General features: G+C 39.5%; 1 protein-coding gene across 1 annotated transcript; it reads left to right on the top strand.

Moving 5' to 3' along the window:
• The first annotated feature begins 356 nt into the window (after nt 1-356).
• On the top strand, nt 357-9520 carry snrnp27.S (small nuclear ribonucleoprotein, U4/U6.U5 27kDa subunit S homeolog). Its single transcript, NM_001092711.1, is given in 6 exon segments — nt 357-452; nt 3730-3844; nt 6029-6150; nt 6299-6378; nt 7154-7218; nt 9097-9520. Coding segments are annotated over 6 exon segments (477 nt in total). The 5' UTR covers nt 357-412; the 3' UTR covers nt 9152-9520.
• The last annotated feature ends 7729 nt before the right edge of the window (nt 9521-17249 follow it).

Genomic DNA, 17249 nt, shown 5'->3' with positions numbered 1-17249 from the left:
TTTGTAACAATTTTGAGACACAAAAAAAACAGTTTAGATGAGGAGAAATATTTTCATAACCTGCCAAATTTAATAAAATGAACATGGTACTAAGGGGGTGTGGCCACATAAAGGGGCGTGGTCACGATTTCCGCTGTTCTAAGTGCCAAAACATTGTTTGTCCCCCTTTTTACTTCCAAAATGTTGGGAGCTATGTTGTCATGTGAAACATAATAGGCCTTATCTGGGGTGCCAACACCGAGAACCCAGAGATATAACGACTCTTGACTTGAGTCACAAATATAAGGTGTCAGAGCCCCAGGGCGGAACCTTTCTCAAACGGAAGTTGTTTCCGGCCGGCACGTTGTTGGGAAGCGCCGCGTGTAGAAGTTTCTGGCCTGGGTTGTTTTGGTGCGTAGGGAAGGTGCAGAAAATGGGTCGCAGCCGAAGTAGGTCCCCTGAAAGGCGGAGAGGTGAGTGTATTGAGTACTGTGGGTGAGATGATACGCACACAATCGCTTCACTAGCGCACGGTATATGCGCCAATAGAGCGACGAAAGCTGCCCGTACTGTTTAAACGAGGTGCTTGCGTTTGGGTTCATTCCGGAACGTAGAGCTTTCAGGGCTGGAAATAAAGAAACACTAACAGCTCTGGCGCCCAGTTTTAGCATCATGTAGTAATTCTATAGTCTCTTGGAGGAGGTTGTTGCTGGAGCAGTTCCCTGATGCCGACGACCACCGATGCGTCAGCTGATCAGTCAAGGCCGGGGCCCAATGGGTTCTTTACCGCTGTCCAGGGTTGCCGGGGTTATATTTCAAAACCAGCCAAAGGCTTTAAAAAAAAAGTAGCCAAAAGCCGTTTTAAAAGTAGCCCAATTTGTACACTGAAAAAAATGACATTTGTGTAGAAAATAAAATAATCAGGTTATCAAATCAAGTGTCTGGAATTTTTCCATTATTTTTTCTACATTAAAGAGGACATTTTTACAATTTCTCTATAAATTGGGGCAGATTTCTACACACACACACACACACACACACACACACACACACACACACACACACACACCCCCCCCCCCCCCCCAAACACCAGGGTGCTCTTCCCACATTAAGCAGCATGCTTAATTTGCATTAAAAAATTGGGCACGTTTTGAAAGGCCAAATCTGTACATTGGCAGGTTTGGACTTTTATAACCCGCCACTAATTTTTAAAACTAGCCCAATTTGGCTAGAAACCTGGCAACCCTGCTGCTGTCCCGCCGGCCTAGTCCGACCTTGGGTGTGACTACATGACCATGGTCCCGACAGCCAAAAAAAAACGGACCCACAATCCCATAGCCCCCATCCTACCCCCTACCCATCCTTTAGTTATGCTCCTTGATGTATAATAAAACTAGTATTAAGAATGATTAATGACTTACTTAAAGCAGCTTTGGTAACTTGTTGTTGAACCCCAAATCCGCAAGTAATTAAACAGCAAGAAGTGTCTTTATTAAAGGGAATGTAAAGGCAAAAAAATAAAATCCCATTTTTACTTTCTTCAATGAAAAAGAAACCTATCTCCAATATAAATTAATTAAAGAATGTGTACCGTTTTTATAAGAAACCTGACTGTATGCAGTGAAATTCTCCCTTCATTTACTGCTGTGGATAGGAATTGTCAGATGGTCCCTAACTGCTGAGCAGGGAAACAATCATACTTATGAACAGCAGGGGGAGCTCCCGCCTTACTTCCCAGCCATGCAGAACTCAAGCAGCTTTGTTTATGACGATCCCTAAGCAGCCCAGACCACACTGAGCATGTGCACAGTCTTAGTCTTGCAACGATGTTTAACAAAGTTACAAGATGGTGACCCCCTGTAGCCAACTTTGAAAGCGTAAATTATTTGTTTGATTAAGCTTGTGGTGCAGTAAGTTCATGTTTATATTTAGTATACAAAATACAGCATTTCTAGCCTTATTCTATTTTAGACTTTACATGCCCTTTTTAAAGGAGAAGGAAAGGTATTTATTAATACCTATCTGTAATTGTTGCTTGGGCGCACCCTTCCTGAACCGCTAACCTTTCACTGCCCAATTTGGTCTTGGTCACTGACACTGTTGAAGTTTTACCCCTTTGCTGACTTTGCGGCCGCCATGTTGGCCATGTGCGCATCACGTCCTGTGTATCCCTCTGTGAAGCGTGCAACAATGACATTGCCTTGTACCACCTGACCTGATTATCACCTCTCGCATGGGGGAAGTAAAGGATCTTGTACGCATGCGCAGGGCTTACAAAATTTCTACTGCGCATGTGCCGATTTTAGATAGCGAGGGGGATGGCTTTTTTATTATATGCACCTTGAAAAATTTTTTTATATGATCTTGGATTACAGCTACAGGGAAAAACATATAGAGGAACGATTCCTGTTAGTATCTCTCCACTTTGTGGCCAATGTATATAACTTTATTTGTAATTTACCTTTCCTTCTCCTTTAAAAATGAACTGTTGAAAACTCTACAGTTCCTTATTTACACGACATTCCCAAGGGCATATTCAACACATTTAAAACTGGATAACTATCATGACTAAATCCTTTAGAAGCATGTGAATGTGCCAAGCCTACATCACAGTTAGTAAGGTTACTTCATTCCTCGATAACATGGAGGATTTTTTGTTTTTTTACAGTGGCATTTCCTGGGTCAGACACCAGGCATATTACTTATTACAGAAAGTGCAACATTTCGGGGCTCTGCCCCTTTGTCAAAGGTTTTTGCAAGGGCTTGTCCTGCAACTGCACTCCTTGTGTGCCAGTGTATTTCTTTTCTAAGTGGATTGGGAGGTTGCCGTATCCTCCAAACACTGGGTACCAAGCTTATCGTTGACGGTTATCAAGACGCGTGTGCGAACGCTTATCTATTACGTGATGATTCATACGGACAGGCACCCACAAGTTGTCGTCTTCTGCAGCCAAACTTCAATGCTTCCCAAGCAGTCATATCCTTATGAATTATCTAGCATATTCTGGATATCAAGCCATGGAGCAAGAGCAGCGATCGACATGCAGCAGAGTGAGCACCTCAGCATCATCAAGCCTCACAGCAAATAAGTCCTTTTGCCCATTGAGAGCGCTGAGCCAATGTGGTGGATTCAGAGCCCGGCTTGTGGGGAATAGAAGGAGATAACCCTGTCCCACTGGTAGGCACTGCAAGGGGGCCAGTGGGACAGGGCTAGCTCCTTTTATTCCAAGGGCAACAATACATGATATTTTCATTACTTAAAAACACTTTCATTATTTGGTGTTATTGTTCCTTTAATTCCTCAATAACATGGAGGCTTTTTGAGTCAGACACCAAGCATAGCCGCAAGCAGGATAATGAGCACAGCACTGCAGGATAAATATTTACGCATCAAACAGGGACCCAGGCAACTGGGCAGTATGTTCTGTAATGTATGGTATTAATAAAAATGAATGTATCCACACTTGCTACATTTTCAGGATATTTAATAACTTTAGAAATTTTTCTAGGTTGTCAGGCTTGCACGACAAAAAGAGCAACATGGTGAGGTGAGCACCTTGAGCTACATTAATGAGTTTAGTAGGGCAGCCCAAATAGGAATGATTGAATCACCGAACATGGATGAAATAATAATCTGTATTTTTTGGAATCCACCCACTGTATGTTATTACTTTTCAAGGATCTAAACATTGTATCTACTCAGAGCAGAATACATAAAACAATTGGCTTTTCTTTTTCTCTTTTTTGCAGAGCGCAGACGTTCCCGATCCGCTTCAAGAGAGCGAGAAAGGAGGAGGCGGGAACGATCTCGATCCAGAGAGAGACGTCGGAGTCGTTCACGATCCCCACACAGACGCCGTTCTAGGTAATTAAGTAGCTTGTTGTTGAAGTAAGACTGTAATAAGTAATGCTTGTATATGTGTGCTATTTATAGCATGGGTCTCTTATTTACTGGCCCTTGTTCAGTTTACATAACACAATAGGATCCAACTGATTTGCTTTAGTGCAGCAACCTAGCAATATGAATTCATTCTTTTAAAGTAGCAGTAACATCAAAAAATGAAAGTGTTTTAAAGTAATAAAAATACAATGCAGTGTTGCCCTGCACTGATAAAACTGATGTGTTTGCTTCAGAAACACTACTATAGTTCATATAAACAAGCTGCTGTGTAGCAATGGCGGAAAATGAAAAAAGGCTATATGGCACAGGTTAAATAGTGGATAACACCATTCTGTTCTAGAGAGCTTATCTGCTGTGTAACCCGAGCCTTTTCTCCTTTGAATGGCTGCCCCAATTGCTACACAGCAGCTTATTTATATAAACAATAGTAGTGTTTCTGAAGCAAAAAAAAACACTTTCATTTCTTGGTGTTGCTATTCCTTTAACTGCAATAAACAGAGCCACCACTGTAGGACAGGAAGGAGTCGTGTCATTATCCCTGTCAAATCAGGGGTCCTGGACTAACTTGAAACTGATTTATTTGGATTTGGGGGGGGCGGGGTCGCAAGGTGGGTGTGTGGAGCACCACTTTTTCTCAAGGCAACCCTGAACATAGCTCATACCAAAGCATTGGCCCTTAGTCGCGATATATCTGTTAATAATTGTTGTATCCCTTCCAGTAGGACTAGGGCAGCGGTGCCTAAAAGGTAGATCGGGATCTACTAGTGGACCTTTAGCTGGTGATCAGTAAATCTCAAGGCAGCCAACAAACGGCTTGTCTAAATCACCCTCCTATTTTATGCTTTTTATTCAGATATTTTTTACGACATAAAAAGCTGTGTAATAAAAGTCCTTTTAAAATCAAACATGAAAACCAAATTCTTTTTTTATTAAAGCATTCATAGCTGTTGTAAATTCATTTAAAAAATCTCAGCTGTCAATCAGATATTGCCTGCCCCTCGTTTATGCCCGAAAGACCCCCATACACAGGCCAGTAAAAGTTGCTGACAGACCGAGTCGGCAGCTTATTGGCCCGTGTGTGGGGGCTTCCCCGATCGATATGTCGCCGAAAGTGCAGGTTAAAAAATCCTGTCGGATCTCGGCCCCATTTTGGCGTTTATGCGGTCCTGCAATCCCACCGCCCCTTTCGGATCGATTATGATCCGAACGTTGGGCCCTAGAGCCCACGATCAGATCAGCCCGAAATCGCCCACTTCAATGTGGGCATATCGGGAACAGATCCGCTCGTTTGGCGACATCGCCACATGATCGGATCTCTACGTCTATTGCCACCTTTAGGCATAGAGGCGGGGCAAGCAATTACTTTCACTTTCCATTCAGCACTTCCTAGATGTCACTGCTCTCCCTACATTCCCCCCAGTTCTCTTAACCATTTAATTGTGTAACCAGTACATGGGGATGGACATCATGCCCATTCTGGTGCACAAACAAGATTCTGAGATGATAGAAGGCTTGCCTTAATAACAGTGTCCTGCCTGCTTGCTTTAATTATGAGTTCCCAGACTGATGGAAACAAGATTCAAATCATTTATACAGTGTAATGAACGTTCATTTTGCTTGACTAACATGATGAAATAGGATTTGGAATAATTGTTTTGGGTGACTGGTCCCCTTTAAGGTTACATAAGAAATAGTTGTTTGTTAAAATATAGCAATATAATCAATCAATATAATATTTAAGTAATATTTTCCACGGTGCTTGCTTTTATGGATGTAGATTATAATTGGGACGTCATCACTAAAAGTAGACCTCGCATTAGTAAAGTATGGGCAGTCCTGGACTAGGGCTATGTCATAGTTGTTTGTGTTCACAGCCCATCAGGTACTCTAAACGATTGGCCCACAGACAGGACTGACACAGACATCAATAGGCCAGATTTCAAAATTTCATTGATGCAAGGACGTGCATCCGGCTCTCTGTAGTCCTCATCCTGGAGGGTTGCATCCCCATCATTGCGATTAGTCTGATCAGGCCAATGTCTCCCACCTTAAAGTTGGCATATTTGGGGAAAGATTTGCTCATTTGTTGGGTGTAGTTGACTGTAGTGGACATGAACATATCCTAACCATTCTCTTTATGGATTGCAGGTCTCCCCGACGACACAGGTCTTCCTCCATTTCTCCTTCTAGACTGAAGGACAGACGAGATGATGATAAGAAAGAACCCAAGGAATCTAAAGGTGGAGGTTCTAAGGAACGACAGCTAGCAGGTTAGAGTGCACGCATCCGTTTCATTTCGTTGATAGCATTAACCTTTTTAACATGTTCATTGTTCCATTTTTTCACTTGCCTATGGCACCTTAGAAGACATTTATGTTGCTTTTATATATATTAATTCCACACCATTATCTTCCTCAGCTGAAGATCTTGAAGGGAAAACCGAAGAGGAAATTGAAATGATGAAGTTAATGGGCTTTGCTTCATTTGATTCCTCCAAGGTAAGGAACTTCCTTTAGTTTACTTTTCTACAATTATATTTATTATAATAAATTAATCTGCCTTGAGCCTCTCTTTATTGTATATCAACCCTGTCTTGTACTCAGCAGTCAGTTACAAGGGTAAAACGACAGGCTTTTGTTCTGTATATATCTTGTGTTGCGCCCAAGCCCCTGCTTGCACACACATTTGTGTGTGTATAGAAATAGTCTATATTTCTATGGCTTTTTCAAAGGCCACAGATATCTGTTGGGTCCAGGAGGCAGGACACTTATAAAAGGAATGAAGCCATGGCTTTATGCCCCAGCAGTGTCCTCTTACTATTTTATGCATCTTGTGCTCAGGAGGTTGAACTTGTAGGTCTACAGTAAGACTCTCTTAGCATGTAGTGCTGCAGCTGGTGTGATATTTTGCATATGCAAATTAGGATTTGGTTTGTTATTTGGCCGAATCTTTCGCAAAGGATTTGGGGGTTCGGCCGAATCCAAAATAGTGGATTCGGTGCATCCCTAACAGCAACCAAGCAGATATTTGTTTACTGTTGTATAAGTGCATGGGGTCTGATACAATTATTTTCTATTCATTACTGCACAGAGACAAACCTGTACTATGATACTATGTTATCTAGATATTCCAAGCTGCCAGTGGGCATGGCTTGCATGGTCCAGATTTCTGAAGACTTAATTTGATTTGTGTAGGTGTCGAGAGTCTATGTTCAAAATGAGTTCACTGTATATATGCACTGCTCATTTAGAACCTCATTGTTCTTTCTTTCAGGGGAAAAAAACAGATGGATCTGTTAATGCATATGCCATAAATGTTTCTCAAAAGCGAAAATACAGGTAATGTTCTAATGTTTTATTTCCTTGCATGAAATTAAACTAAACCTTTTAGACGAGATGTCCATAAATGGGCTGATGTTAGCTGATGATTTAACCTTAATTAAAGGAGTGGTTAACTTTTATTATGTTATAGAAAGACCAGTTCTAAGCAACTTCAATTGGTTTTCATTATTTTTTATAGTTATGTCTTTTTCTTCTGATTCTTTGCAGCATTCAAATGGGCGTCGCTGTCCCCTTCTAAAAAAAAAAACCCAAATGCTCTGTAAGGCTACACATGTATTGTTATTGCTACTTTTTATTACTGATCCTTCTATTCAGACTCTCTCCTATTCATATTCCAGTCTCTTGATCAAATCAATGCATGGTTGCTAGAGTAATTTGGGCCCTAGTTACCAGCTTGCTTAAAATGAAAATTGAAGAGCTGCTGAATAAAAAGTTAAATAACTCCAACAACCTTCAATAATAAAAAAAATTGTGGTTTTTGAGTTACTTAGCTTTTTATTCAGCAGATCTCTAGTTTGCACTTTCCAAATTACCCTACCAACCATGCATTTATTTAAAGAAAAGACCTGAGATGTGAGTAGGAGAGACCTATCAAATAAGATGTACATTTATTTGCAGATGTAGAAAGCACTACATGTTTCGGATCACATGGATCCTTCTTCTGGTGCAGGATCCATGTGATCCGAAACCTGTAGCGCTTTCTACATCTACAAGCATTTTTTAGATGGGAGTCAGCGACACCCCATTTGAAAGCTGGAAAGAGTCAGAAGAAAAAGGCAAATAATTTGAAAACTATAAAAAATAAAATTGACAAATTGAAAAGTTGCATAGAACTGACCATTCTATAACATACTAAAAGTTAACTTAAAGGTGAACCACCCCTTTAATGATTGTAGGCTTTATATCCGTAATAAGCCCATGGATCTGAGGTATACCTTACACCTGGACTGCTGCACGGCAACTTTTAAATTAATATTATTGTTGATGTTGCTATTATCCTTTCCAACTTTCAGCTTAAATTGCTTTTTTTGTTGTTAGGATCAGTGACCCTGGCGACCAATAAAGAGTGACTGTGGTTTTAGTTTTGTTGTCAATTTTCATTTTCCTTTACTCATCTTCCATTTTTATACCAAGCTGCTGTCTGTGTTTAAGGAGAACTAAAACTTAACTAAAGAAGTAGCTAGAAATGTTGTACATTATGTTTTGAGCTTCTGTACCAGTCCAAGGCAACCACAGCCCTTTAACAGTAAAGAGTTGTGTCTCCAAAGATGCCCCAGTAGCTCCCCATCTTCATTTTTGCTGATTCACTGCACATGCTCTGTGCTGCTGTCATAGGGACTGATTATATATACAGTACACATAGAATATAAATGTCACAATATAAGGATGATTAATTTATACAGATAATTAATACATGGCAACACAGAAACCAGTGCAATTAGCATCAGAATTTAATAATCAGCCCTGTAGCATCAGCTTATATTACAGACCAACCTCATTTTCTGCTTGATAATTTGTGACGACCCCTAAGCTTAGCTTCTCAACAGCTGCTCAGAGCCCACTGAGCATGTGAGTGTCACAGACACTTTCCAAGATGGTGACCCCCTGTGACAAGTTTGAAGTCCTGGATCATTGCTGCTATTGACAAGCTGAAACTTTAGGCTGGTGCAATAAGTTCAGTATATAAAATATGGCCTTCTGAGCCCTATTAATTTGTTTGGTTTAGTTCTCCTTTAAGGCAAATGAAGCCTTAGCTACCTGATTAAACCACAAAAATATAACACAACATGAAAATTCATTACATCTTACCGTTTTGACTTAATTTTGCTATTGGTGTACCACATTTAACGGTCCTACTTCTTTATTTCCCGTTAGGCAGTACATGAACAGAAAAGGAGGATTTAACAGACCCCTGGACTTCGTTGCTTAAGGTGTATGACGGTCATGATTCTGATTTATACAAGATGTAAACTAAGAGCTTAATGGTAACTTCAGTAAAGCGGAGATAGAAAGGAATCGTGAGCTGCAGTTGACAGGCAGCAAAGCATTCCGATTGGAAGCTTCCGAGCATGTACTTGTGTGTGTGGCCCAGAAAGCATCCCATCTTATAAAGTAACACAACTTGGAAAATAGGGCCATATGTGTGTGTGTTTTTAATCCCCCATACACAGTTAGGTGTGACTTGTCAATCAATGTTGTGATATGAGACCAGTTGCAATGCCCCCACCCTAATCATTCATGTTTTATTTCTCGGTCATATATATATTGTGATGTGAATAAACTGTTACTGATATACTGATGTGAGCCTACGTGATCGTTTGCTAGGTAACATGGGTGAATGGCATGAGGGTGGTGCTTTACTTCTCTCTTGTGTGAGGCTGTAGGACACCCCAGTATGTTCTTGTCCTTCATCATTTGATATGATTCTGTCAAAGTCCTGCCTTAAAGATTTCATTTCACAATGAGGTGAACCAGTGAGTGTACTTAACTGTTGTTTTTTTTTTTTATATATGAATTTGAAATCTGACATGGAGCTAGACATATTGTCAGTTTCCCAGCTGCCTACTAAACAAGTTAGCCCCAGCACTCTCAATATATAACCCCCTGAAAAAATATTCTTGCACAACTGAACTGTAACTTTCTTAAAAAAAGACACTTTTAGTTATAAAGTTTGTACAAAGCATGCATAAGCTGACTCGCCCCGTCAAGGCAGTGTCCATGCGTCTGTCCGATCCTAAGTGGGGAAAAAATAGTGTTATCCCAGCTGCCCCCAGTCATGTGACGTGCTCTGATAAATTTCAGTCACTGTACTGCTGTACTACAAGTTGGAGTGATATGAATTTCAAATTGGAATTTCACTGGATTGCTGCTAAGCAAAAATAACAATATAATAACCATAAAAATGAAGACCAATCATAGAGTGTCTTAGAATATCACTGTCTACATTAATATAAAGTTAAACAACCCATTTAGTATGTGGATACTGCATATTGGCTGTGCTCCTGAGGGTATATCTAAAATCACTGCCATAAAGCAAGATAGGATGCTAGAAATAGAAATTTGAACCTTTAGAATCATGTGACTTTAGAACTTTACAGCAGAAAGTGAAGGGTTTTTTTTGGGGGGGGGGCGATTCATCTAATTTACATATGCTTATTAGGATTCTGTTTGGTATATGGACACATTTCAGAGCGTTTATTTGGCCAAATTTGACAAAGTAGGACCCCGTGCATCCATAGTGTCTGCAAATAGATCACCCCATACATGTATGAGGTCCATTATCTGGAAAATCGTTGTCAAGAAAGCTCCAAATTATGGAAAGGCTGTCTTCCATAGACTCCATTTTATCCAAATAATCCAAATTTGGAAAAAAGTTGTTTTTCTCTAATAATAAAACAGTATGTTGTACTTAATACAAGCTAAGATATACAGTAATAAATCCTTATTGGGGGCAGAACAGTTATCTGGAAAATCCCAGGTTCAGAGCATTCTGGATAGGGATGCACCGAATCCAGGATTCAATTTAGATCCGGCCGAACCGAATCCTAATTTGCATATGCAAATTGGGGTCGGGAAGGGAAATTGCATGACTTTTTGTAACAAAACAAGGAAGTAAAAGAAAATACCCCTTCCACCCCTAATTTGCATATGCAAATTAGGGTTCAGTTGGTATTCGGCTGAATCTTTTCGGAAGGATTCGGGGGTTCGGCCAAATCCAGAATAGTGGATTCGGTGCATCCCTAATTCTGGATAACAGGTACCATATCTGTACTGAATAAATTTATTGTAGATGCCTATGTCCGATTTAACAGGGAGAGAGATAAAGAGAAAAATAAGCTTAAAGCTGATGCATTGGACTTTTGTAGCTGATATAAGCCAGTAAAGAAAAATGGCATAGCTAAAATTTGGGTTTAGGGTTTATTTGTTAAAGTCCGAACGCTAAAAAAAATGTTTGTTTTTTTAAATCCAAATTTTTTGTGGGAAAAAAAAACGTATGAGATTTATCATACCCCAAGGATGCCAAAAGTCAGAATCCGAAAAGACTTCATCTTCAACCTGTCGAGGTCCTATTTTCATTTTGAAGATATTATTATGAAAATCTGATTTTGATAAATGGCCTCCTAAATGTAACAGAACATAAATCTTATGTAAATGGTATTTTTAATAAAAGGAATTAACTCTGTGATGGTATCGCTATAGGATGTCTACATAGAGGGGGACGCAGAGCAGTGGCTGGGGGTGTTTAGGCATTAACAAATGTTTGACCTCAAAGGGAGGTTCCAATCAAAAGTGCCACAGCTCTAGGGAATTGGACTGATGCTGATTTCAGCAATACCCAAAATATTAGCAGTGAGTTTTCTCTATTGGTTGACCTTTGCTGCTGTAAGAACCTCTATACGCCTGGGAAGTGGAAAAATAATTGGTTGGATTTGCTTCTATTTAGCCCGAGGACATTATTGGGGATGGGGATCAGGCCTGGCTTGCAGTCAGTGTTGCAATTCATATATTCAAAATAGCTGCAGAGGTTTTCCATATCAATTTTAGATCATTCCCAGTGTTTTATTGGCTGTTTTTTTTAACTGTTCCAGTTATTTATCATCAGAACCACCCACCCACACACAGAAAATGGTGCCAGCTGTACCCGTCTCAATAATGAAAGTATTTGGAGTGGGTGCTTTGTCTCTTACTCCTGTTCATAATAGGAAACCCCATTCACTGTTTCCTGTGCATAATGTCCCTTTTGACCTATGGGGTTTGGCCTGAATTTTTCCCACTCAAAACCTTTATATAGCATCCAAACACAAATTGGCTGAAGAGCCAAAAGAACATGCCTTTGAGCAAGTGAACTAGCTGTTCAGGTCAATCCAACTGATTAGTTTAAATCTACCACTCATGTGCATGGCCAAGTAGCATAGCCCCAGAGATGGGACCCGTTATCTGGAAACCAGTTATCCATAAAGCTCTGAATTAAGGAAAGGCCGTCTCCCATAGACTCCATTTTATCCAAATAATCCAAATTTAAAAAGATGATTTCCTTTTTCTCTGTAATAATAAAACAGTAGCTTGTACTTGATCCCAACTAAGATATAATTAATCCGTATTGGAAGCAAACCCAGCCTATTGGGTTTATTTAATGTTTACATGATTTTCTTGTAGACATAAGGACTAAAGATCCAAATTACGTAAAGATCCACTATCTGGAAACCCGTCAGAAAGCTCTGAATTATGGAAAGGCCGCCTCCCATAGACTCCATTTTATCCACATTTTTTTAAAAAAATCCATTTTCTCTGTAATAATAAAACCGTAACATGTACTTGAGCCAAACTAAGATATAATTAATCCTTATTTGAAACAGAACCATCTTATTGGGTTTCTATAATGTTTAAATGATTTTCTAGTAGACTAACAGTAAGGTATGAAGATCCAGATTATGGAAATATCCGTTATCCGGAAACCCGTTATCCAGAAAGTTCTGAATTACAGAAAGGCAGTCTCCCATAGACTCCACTTTATCCAAATTTTAAAAAAGTATTTCTGTTTTCTCTGTAATAATAAAACAGTACCTTGTACTTAATCCCAACTAAAATATTTAATCCTCACTTGAAGCAAAACCAGCCTATTGGGTGTATTTAATGTTTACATGATTTTCTAGTAGACTTACAGTAGGGTATGATTATCCAAATTATGGAAAGATCCGTTTTCCAGAAAGCTCTGAATTTACGGAAAGGCCGTCTCCCATAGACTCTATTTTATCCAAATTTAAAAAAAAACAGTTCTTTGTATTTCAGGGGTCCCCAACCTTTTTTGGCCTGGGGACCAAAGAAGAGCCAGTTTTTTTTTGTAAGGGTTGGGAGGGGTCAGTGAGGGGGTTCGGCGTCCAATTCTGCGTGCTGCCGCCCATTTTGGTGCACTGCGTTAATTTTTTCGGCGGCCCACTTCAAGACGGTTCTGGGCCGCTGCCCTGTCGGTTCGGGACCCCTGTTGTACTTGATCCCAACTAAGATATAATTAATCCTTACTGGAAGCAAAACCAGCCTATTGGGTTTATTTAATGCTTACATGATTTTTTAGTAGCCTATGAAGATCCAAATTATGGAAAGATCCGTTATCCGAAAACCCCAGGTCCCGAGCATTCTGGATGACAGGTTCTATACCTGTATAATTATCACAAGCAATAAATGGCAGAACCCTGCAGAATACCTTGCAGGCTGTTATACTGATTGCTACCACTAGATAGCAGGACATACAACATTACAGGTCACTTTTAGTTGTTTTTTTTTGTTCATTGGCACATCTGTTTGTGTGGGAATTGTTGCCACTGGGTTCTAGCTGTAGTGATCTTTTAAATACAGGTATTCATTCTGCTCTTAACACTTAGATCTGTGAATACAGTCTAATGTAAAATCTGATTATAATCTTATTATCATTGTAACCAAATGACAGCTGCTTCCACGCTCCGGCTAGGACAGATAAAGGCATCTACTGTGCACAGATCAAAATGTACATGGAAAAAAAACCCGATGAGAAACGCTTGACTCGTTCGGCTGCAGCTTTCCTGGGTGCGTCTGAACGGAGATCCTTCACAACCGATGCCATTGTAGAAATGCTATGACCTCATCTAGTGCTGCAGATATGAGACTCCCAGTGCTGGAGCTACACTGAGAAGAAGCAAGTTTACTACATCACAGCTCCTGCCACAAAGGGGTTTTCATATGTCCAATTTCTAACTTGTGCACTTTATTAGCAATGTCTAGATTATTAACTAGATGTGATCTTTTCTGTATTCCTGCCTGACTCCTTTCTGCTACATTCATTCACTCTCATGCAGATCAGCGATTCTCAGTAGCTGGCAAGGAGACTCCTAGCAATTCTTGAGGATAAGGTACTGGTAAGAATTGAAGCACTTGCTTTATGTTTATTTGAATCCACGCTCCAGATTGTGCTTTTTGTGTTGCTGCAACCGTTCCTTTTTATACTGCTGGCTGGAAATAATGCCACATGTTTAGAACCTACGCCATGGAACGAAAGGTATTGAAAAATATTCATTTGATCGTAATATTCATTTATAACTCGGTTTCTTTAAGGTAACTGGGGCAGCTGATTTCACTCATTTTGCACTTCAGTATTTATAAGCTGTGCGGCTATGACTGTGTTTACATGTCAGACGTTAGTGGGGTTTTCAACAGGGATGCACTGAATCCACTATTTTGGATTCGGCCGAATCCATCTTGGAAGATTCGGCCGAATACCAAATCCGAATTTACATATGCAAATTAGGGGCGGGAAAGGAAAAAGTGGAAAAAAATTGTTTGCTTCCTTGTTTTGTACCAAAAAGCTGCATGAAATCCCACCCTCCCCACAATTTGCATATGCAAATTAGGATTCGGCACAAAGATTCAGCCGAATCCGAATCCTGCTGAAAAAGGCTGAATCCCGAACCGAATCCTGGATTCGGTGCATCCTTAGTTTTAAAGGGGTTAACCTTCAGGTTAACTTTTAGTATGTTATAGAATGGCCAATTCTTAACAACTTTTCAATTGGTCTTCATTATTTATTTATTTTTAGTTTATGAATTATTTGCATTTGCTTCCTCTCCTGCTTTCAAAAGGGGGTCACTGACCCCGTCTAAAAACAAATGCTCTGTAAAGCTACAAATTTATTATTATTGCTACTTTTTATTACTCATCTTTCTTTCTGTTCCGACCCTCACCTATTAATATTCCAAATTCTCATTCAAATCAGTGCATGGTGGCTGGGGTAATTTGGACCCTAGCAACCTGATTGCTGGCATTGCAAACTGGAGAGCTGCTGAATAAAAAGCTAAATAACTCAAAAACCACAAATAATAAAACATGAAAACCAATTGCAATTTGTCTCAGAATATCACTCTCTACATCGTACTAAAAGTTAACTCAAAGGTGAACATCCCGTTTAAAAATCCCTTTAGAATCGCCGTACCGTTATGTTAAAGGGAAAGTCAACCCAAAAATGATTAGAGGTCTGAACTGTCACTGTGGGTGTCGGTATAATGGGGATGAAATACACTTCTTTAAACCTCTGGGTTTCTTAATATGTAGAAGCTAGAAATCTATGAGTTACGCACCCTGTTTTTGTAGATATATAATCTTTACCTACACATATGCTAACAATGATGTACCTTTCTGCGTCTACCAGCAGCTCATATTTTATTACCATGGCTAATTAAAAGAGCAGAGTAAGCCTTCATATTCTCATATTTACATGTTATAATACATGTGAATCATACGACTAAAATTATATAACTTAGCACAGACTATAACTGATGACATAACCAAGCACCGTTTATAAGGATATAATTAGTGATGGGCGAATCTAAAATTTGCGAAACGCCAAAATGCATTGAAGTGTATGGGCAACCTTTGTCTTTTTTTTTTTTGCCGTGCGACAATTTTTTTCACCCAGTGAAGTCTATGGGCATCATTTTCGAGGATGAAATTCAAGGAAAAATTGAGCTCTTCACTAGATATAATTCATATATATTCATGGCTCTTATGCATTATATACAGTACAGGTATAGTGAATAAAGAAAACCCCTGTTGTAAAATATTGTTGTACAAAGAATCCCATGATCAAAGCACAAAACTGAAGGATATATAGTGAATAAAGTACACCTATTGTAAAATATAAGGGTATTATAAGTCACACAGAAGTTCCATGTTCCATAAAAACACGAGGCAGAAGGCCGAGTGCTTTTATACAGGTCATGGAACACCAAGGTTCTAGTCGCAACTAGATCGTGTTGAATATACAGTATATATATATTTATATATATATATATATATATATATATATATATATATATATATAATGATAATATCCTTTGGTTTCACTTTCCTGAGGATGTGATCGGGCGCATGTTGCTAATGCCTCAAGTCACAGAGGTGTCACATACCTTGGGTGTGCCACACTTTTTATACACTCCCAAGGCTGAGACCATAAGAGGTTATTTTAAGCACAACCTACACAAAGGGCGTATCCAAGGTCCATATTATACATCACACCTTCTGATCCAGATTAACCTATCTGAAGCTATAAGGATTTTTTATTTTTTTTAAAGAAATTCAGAAAAACTGTGATCTCAAGCTTCAACAGCTCAAAGATGTCAGGGGGTGCTGGAAGAATGCAGTTTATAGTCACATTCTGAAGTAATGCTTAACTAAAGAAGTAGCTAGAAAAAGTACAACATATTTGGGGTTTCTGTAGCAGTAAAGATCTGTGTCTCCAAAGATGCCCCAGTAGCTCCCCATATGATTTTCTGCTGATTCACTGCACATGCTCTATGCTGCTGTCACGTATATTTAAACGTCAGCGGCTGAGGCTGATCAGTAAATAATTATTGGTGAATGGAACCTCAGAAACCAGCACGATTAGCATCTAGATTTTATTATCAGTCCTGTAGCATCAGCACCTATGACCTAAAACCTAATTTTCTGCTTTATGATTTGCAACAACCCCTAAGCTTAGCTTCTTATGCACACTGAGCATGTGTGTGCCGCAGACACTCCTAACAAGAGTCCAAGACGGGAAACTCCAGTAACGACTTTGAACACCTGGATCTTTACTACTATAGAGATACTAATATCCTCACATTTTACAACTGGGGGTACTTTATTTATTATAATACACAAATTTCAGTGAGTCATGTGACAGAAATGACATCAGAACTCACCGTTTATAAGGATATAATTTACAGGCTATTCATGGCTTGTGTGTATTATATATATCACTAAACTTTATTATATAAAGGGAGAGGCTGGGACACAGAGAAATGATACACATAAGTGGGGCTTATTCCTTATATTACACAGGACAGACACTGGGGGTCATTTATCAACACTGGGCAAATTTGCCCATGGGCAGTTACCTATAGCAACCAATCAGTGATTAGCTTTTTAATGCCAGCTGCAAGTAGAACAATGAATGCAGCAATCTGATTGGTTGCCATGGGTTACAGCCCATGGGCAAATTTGCCCAGTGTTGATAAATG

This window comes from Xenopus laevis, chromosome 3S, assembly GCF_017654675.1.
Source record: "Xenopus laevis strain J_2021 chromosome 3S, Xenopus_laevis_v10.1, whole genome shotgun sequence".
Taxonomy (NCBI): Eukaryota; Metazoa; Chordata; class Amphibia; order Anura; family Pipidae; genus Xenopus; species Xenopus laevis.
Note: the sequence above shows the minus strand (reverse complement) of the source record. Positions and strands in the feature narration are given on the sequence as shown.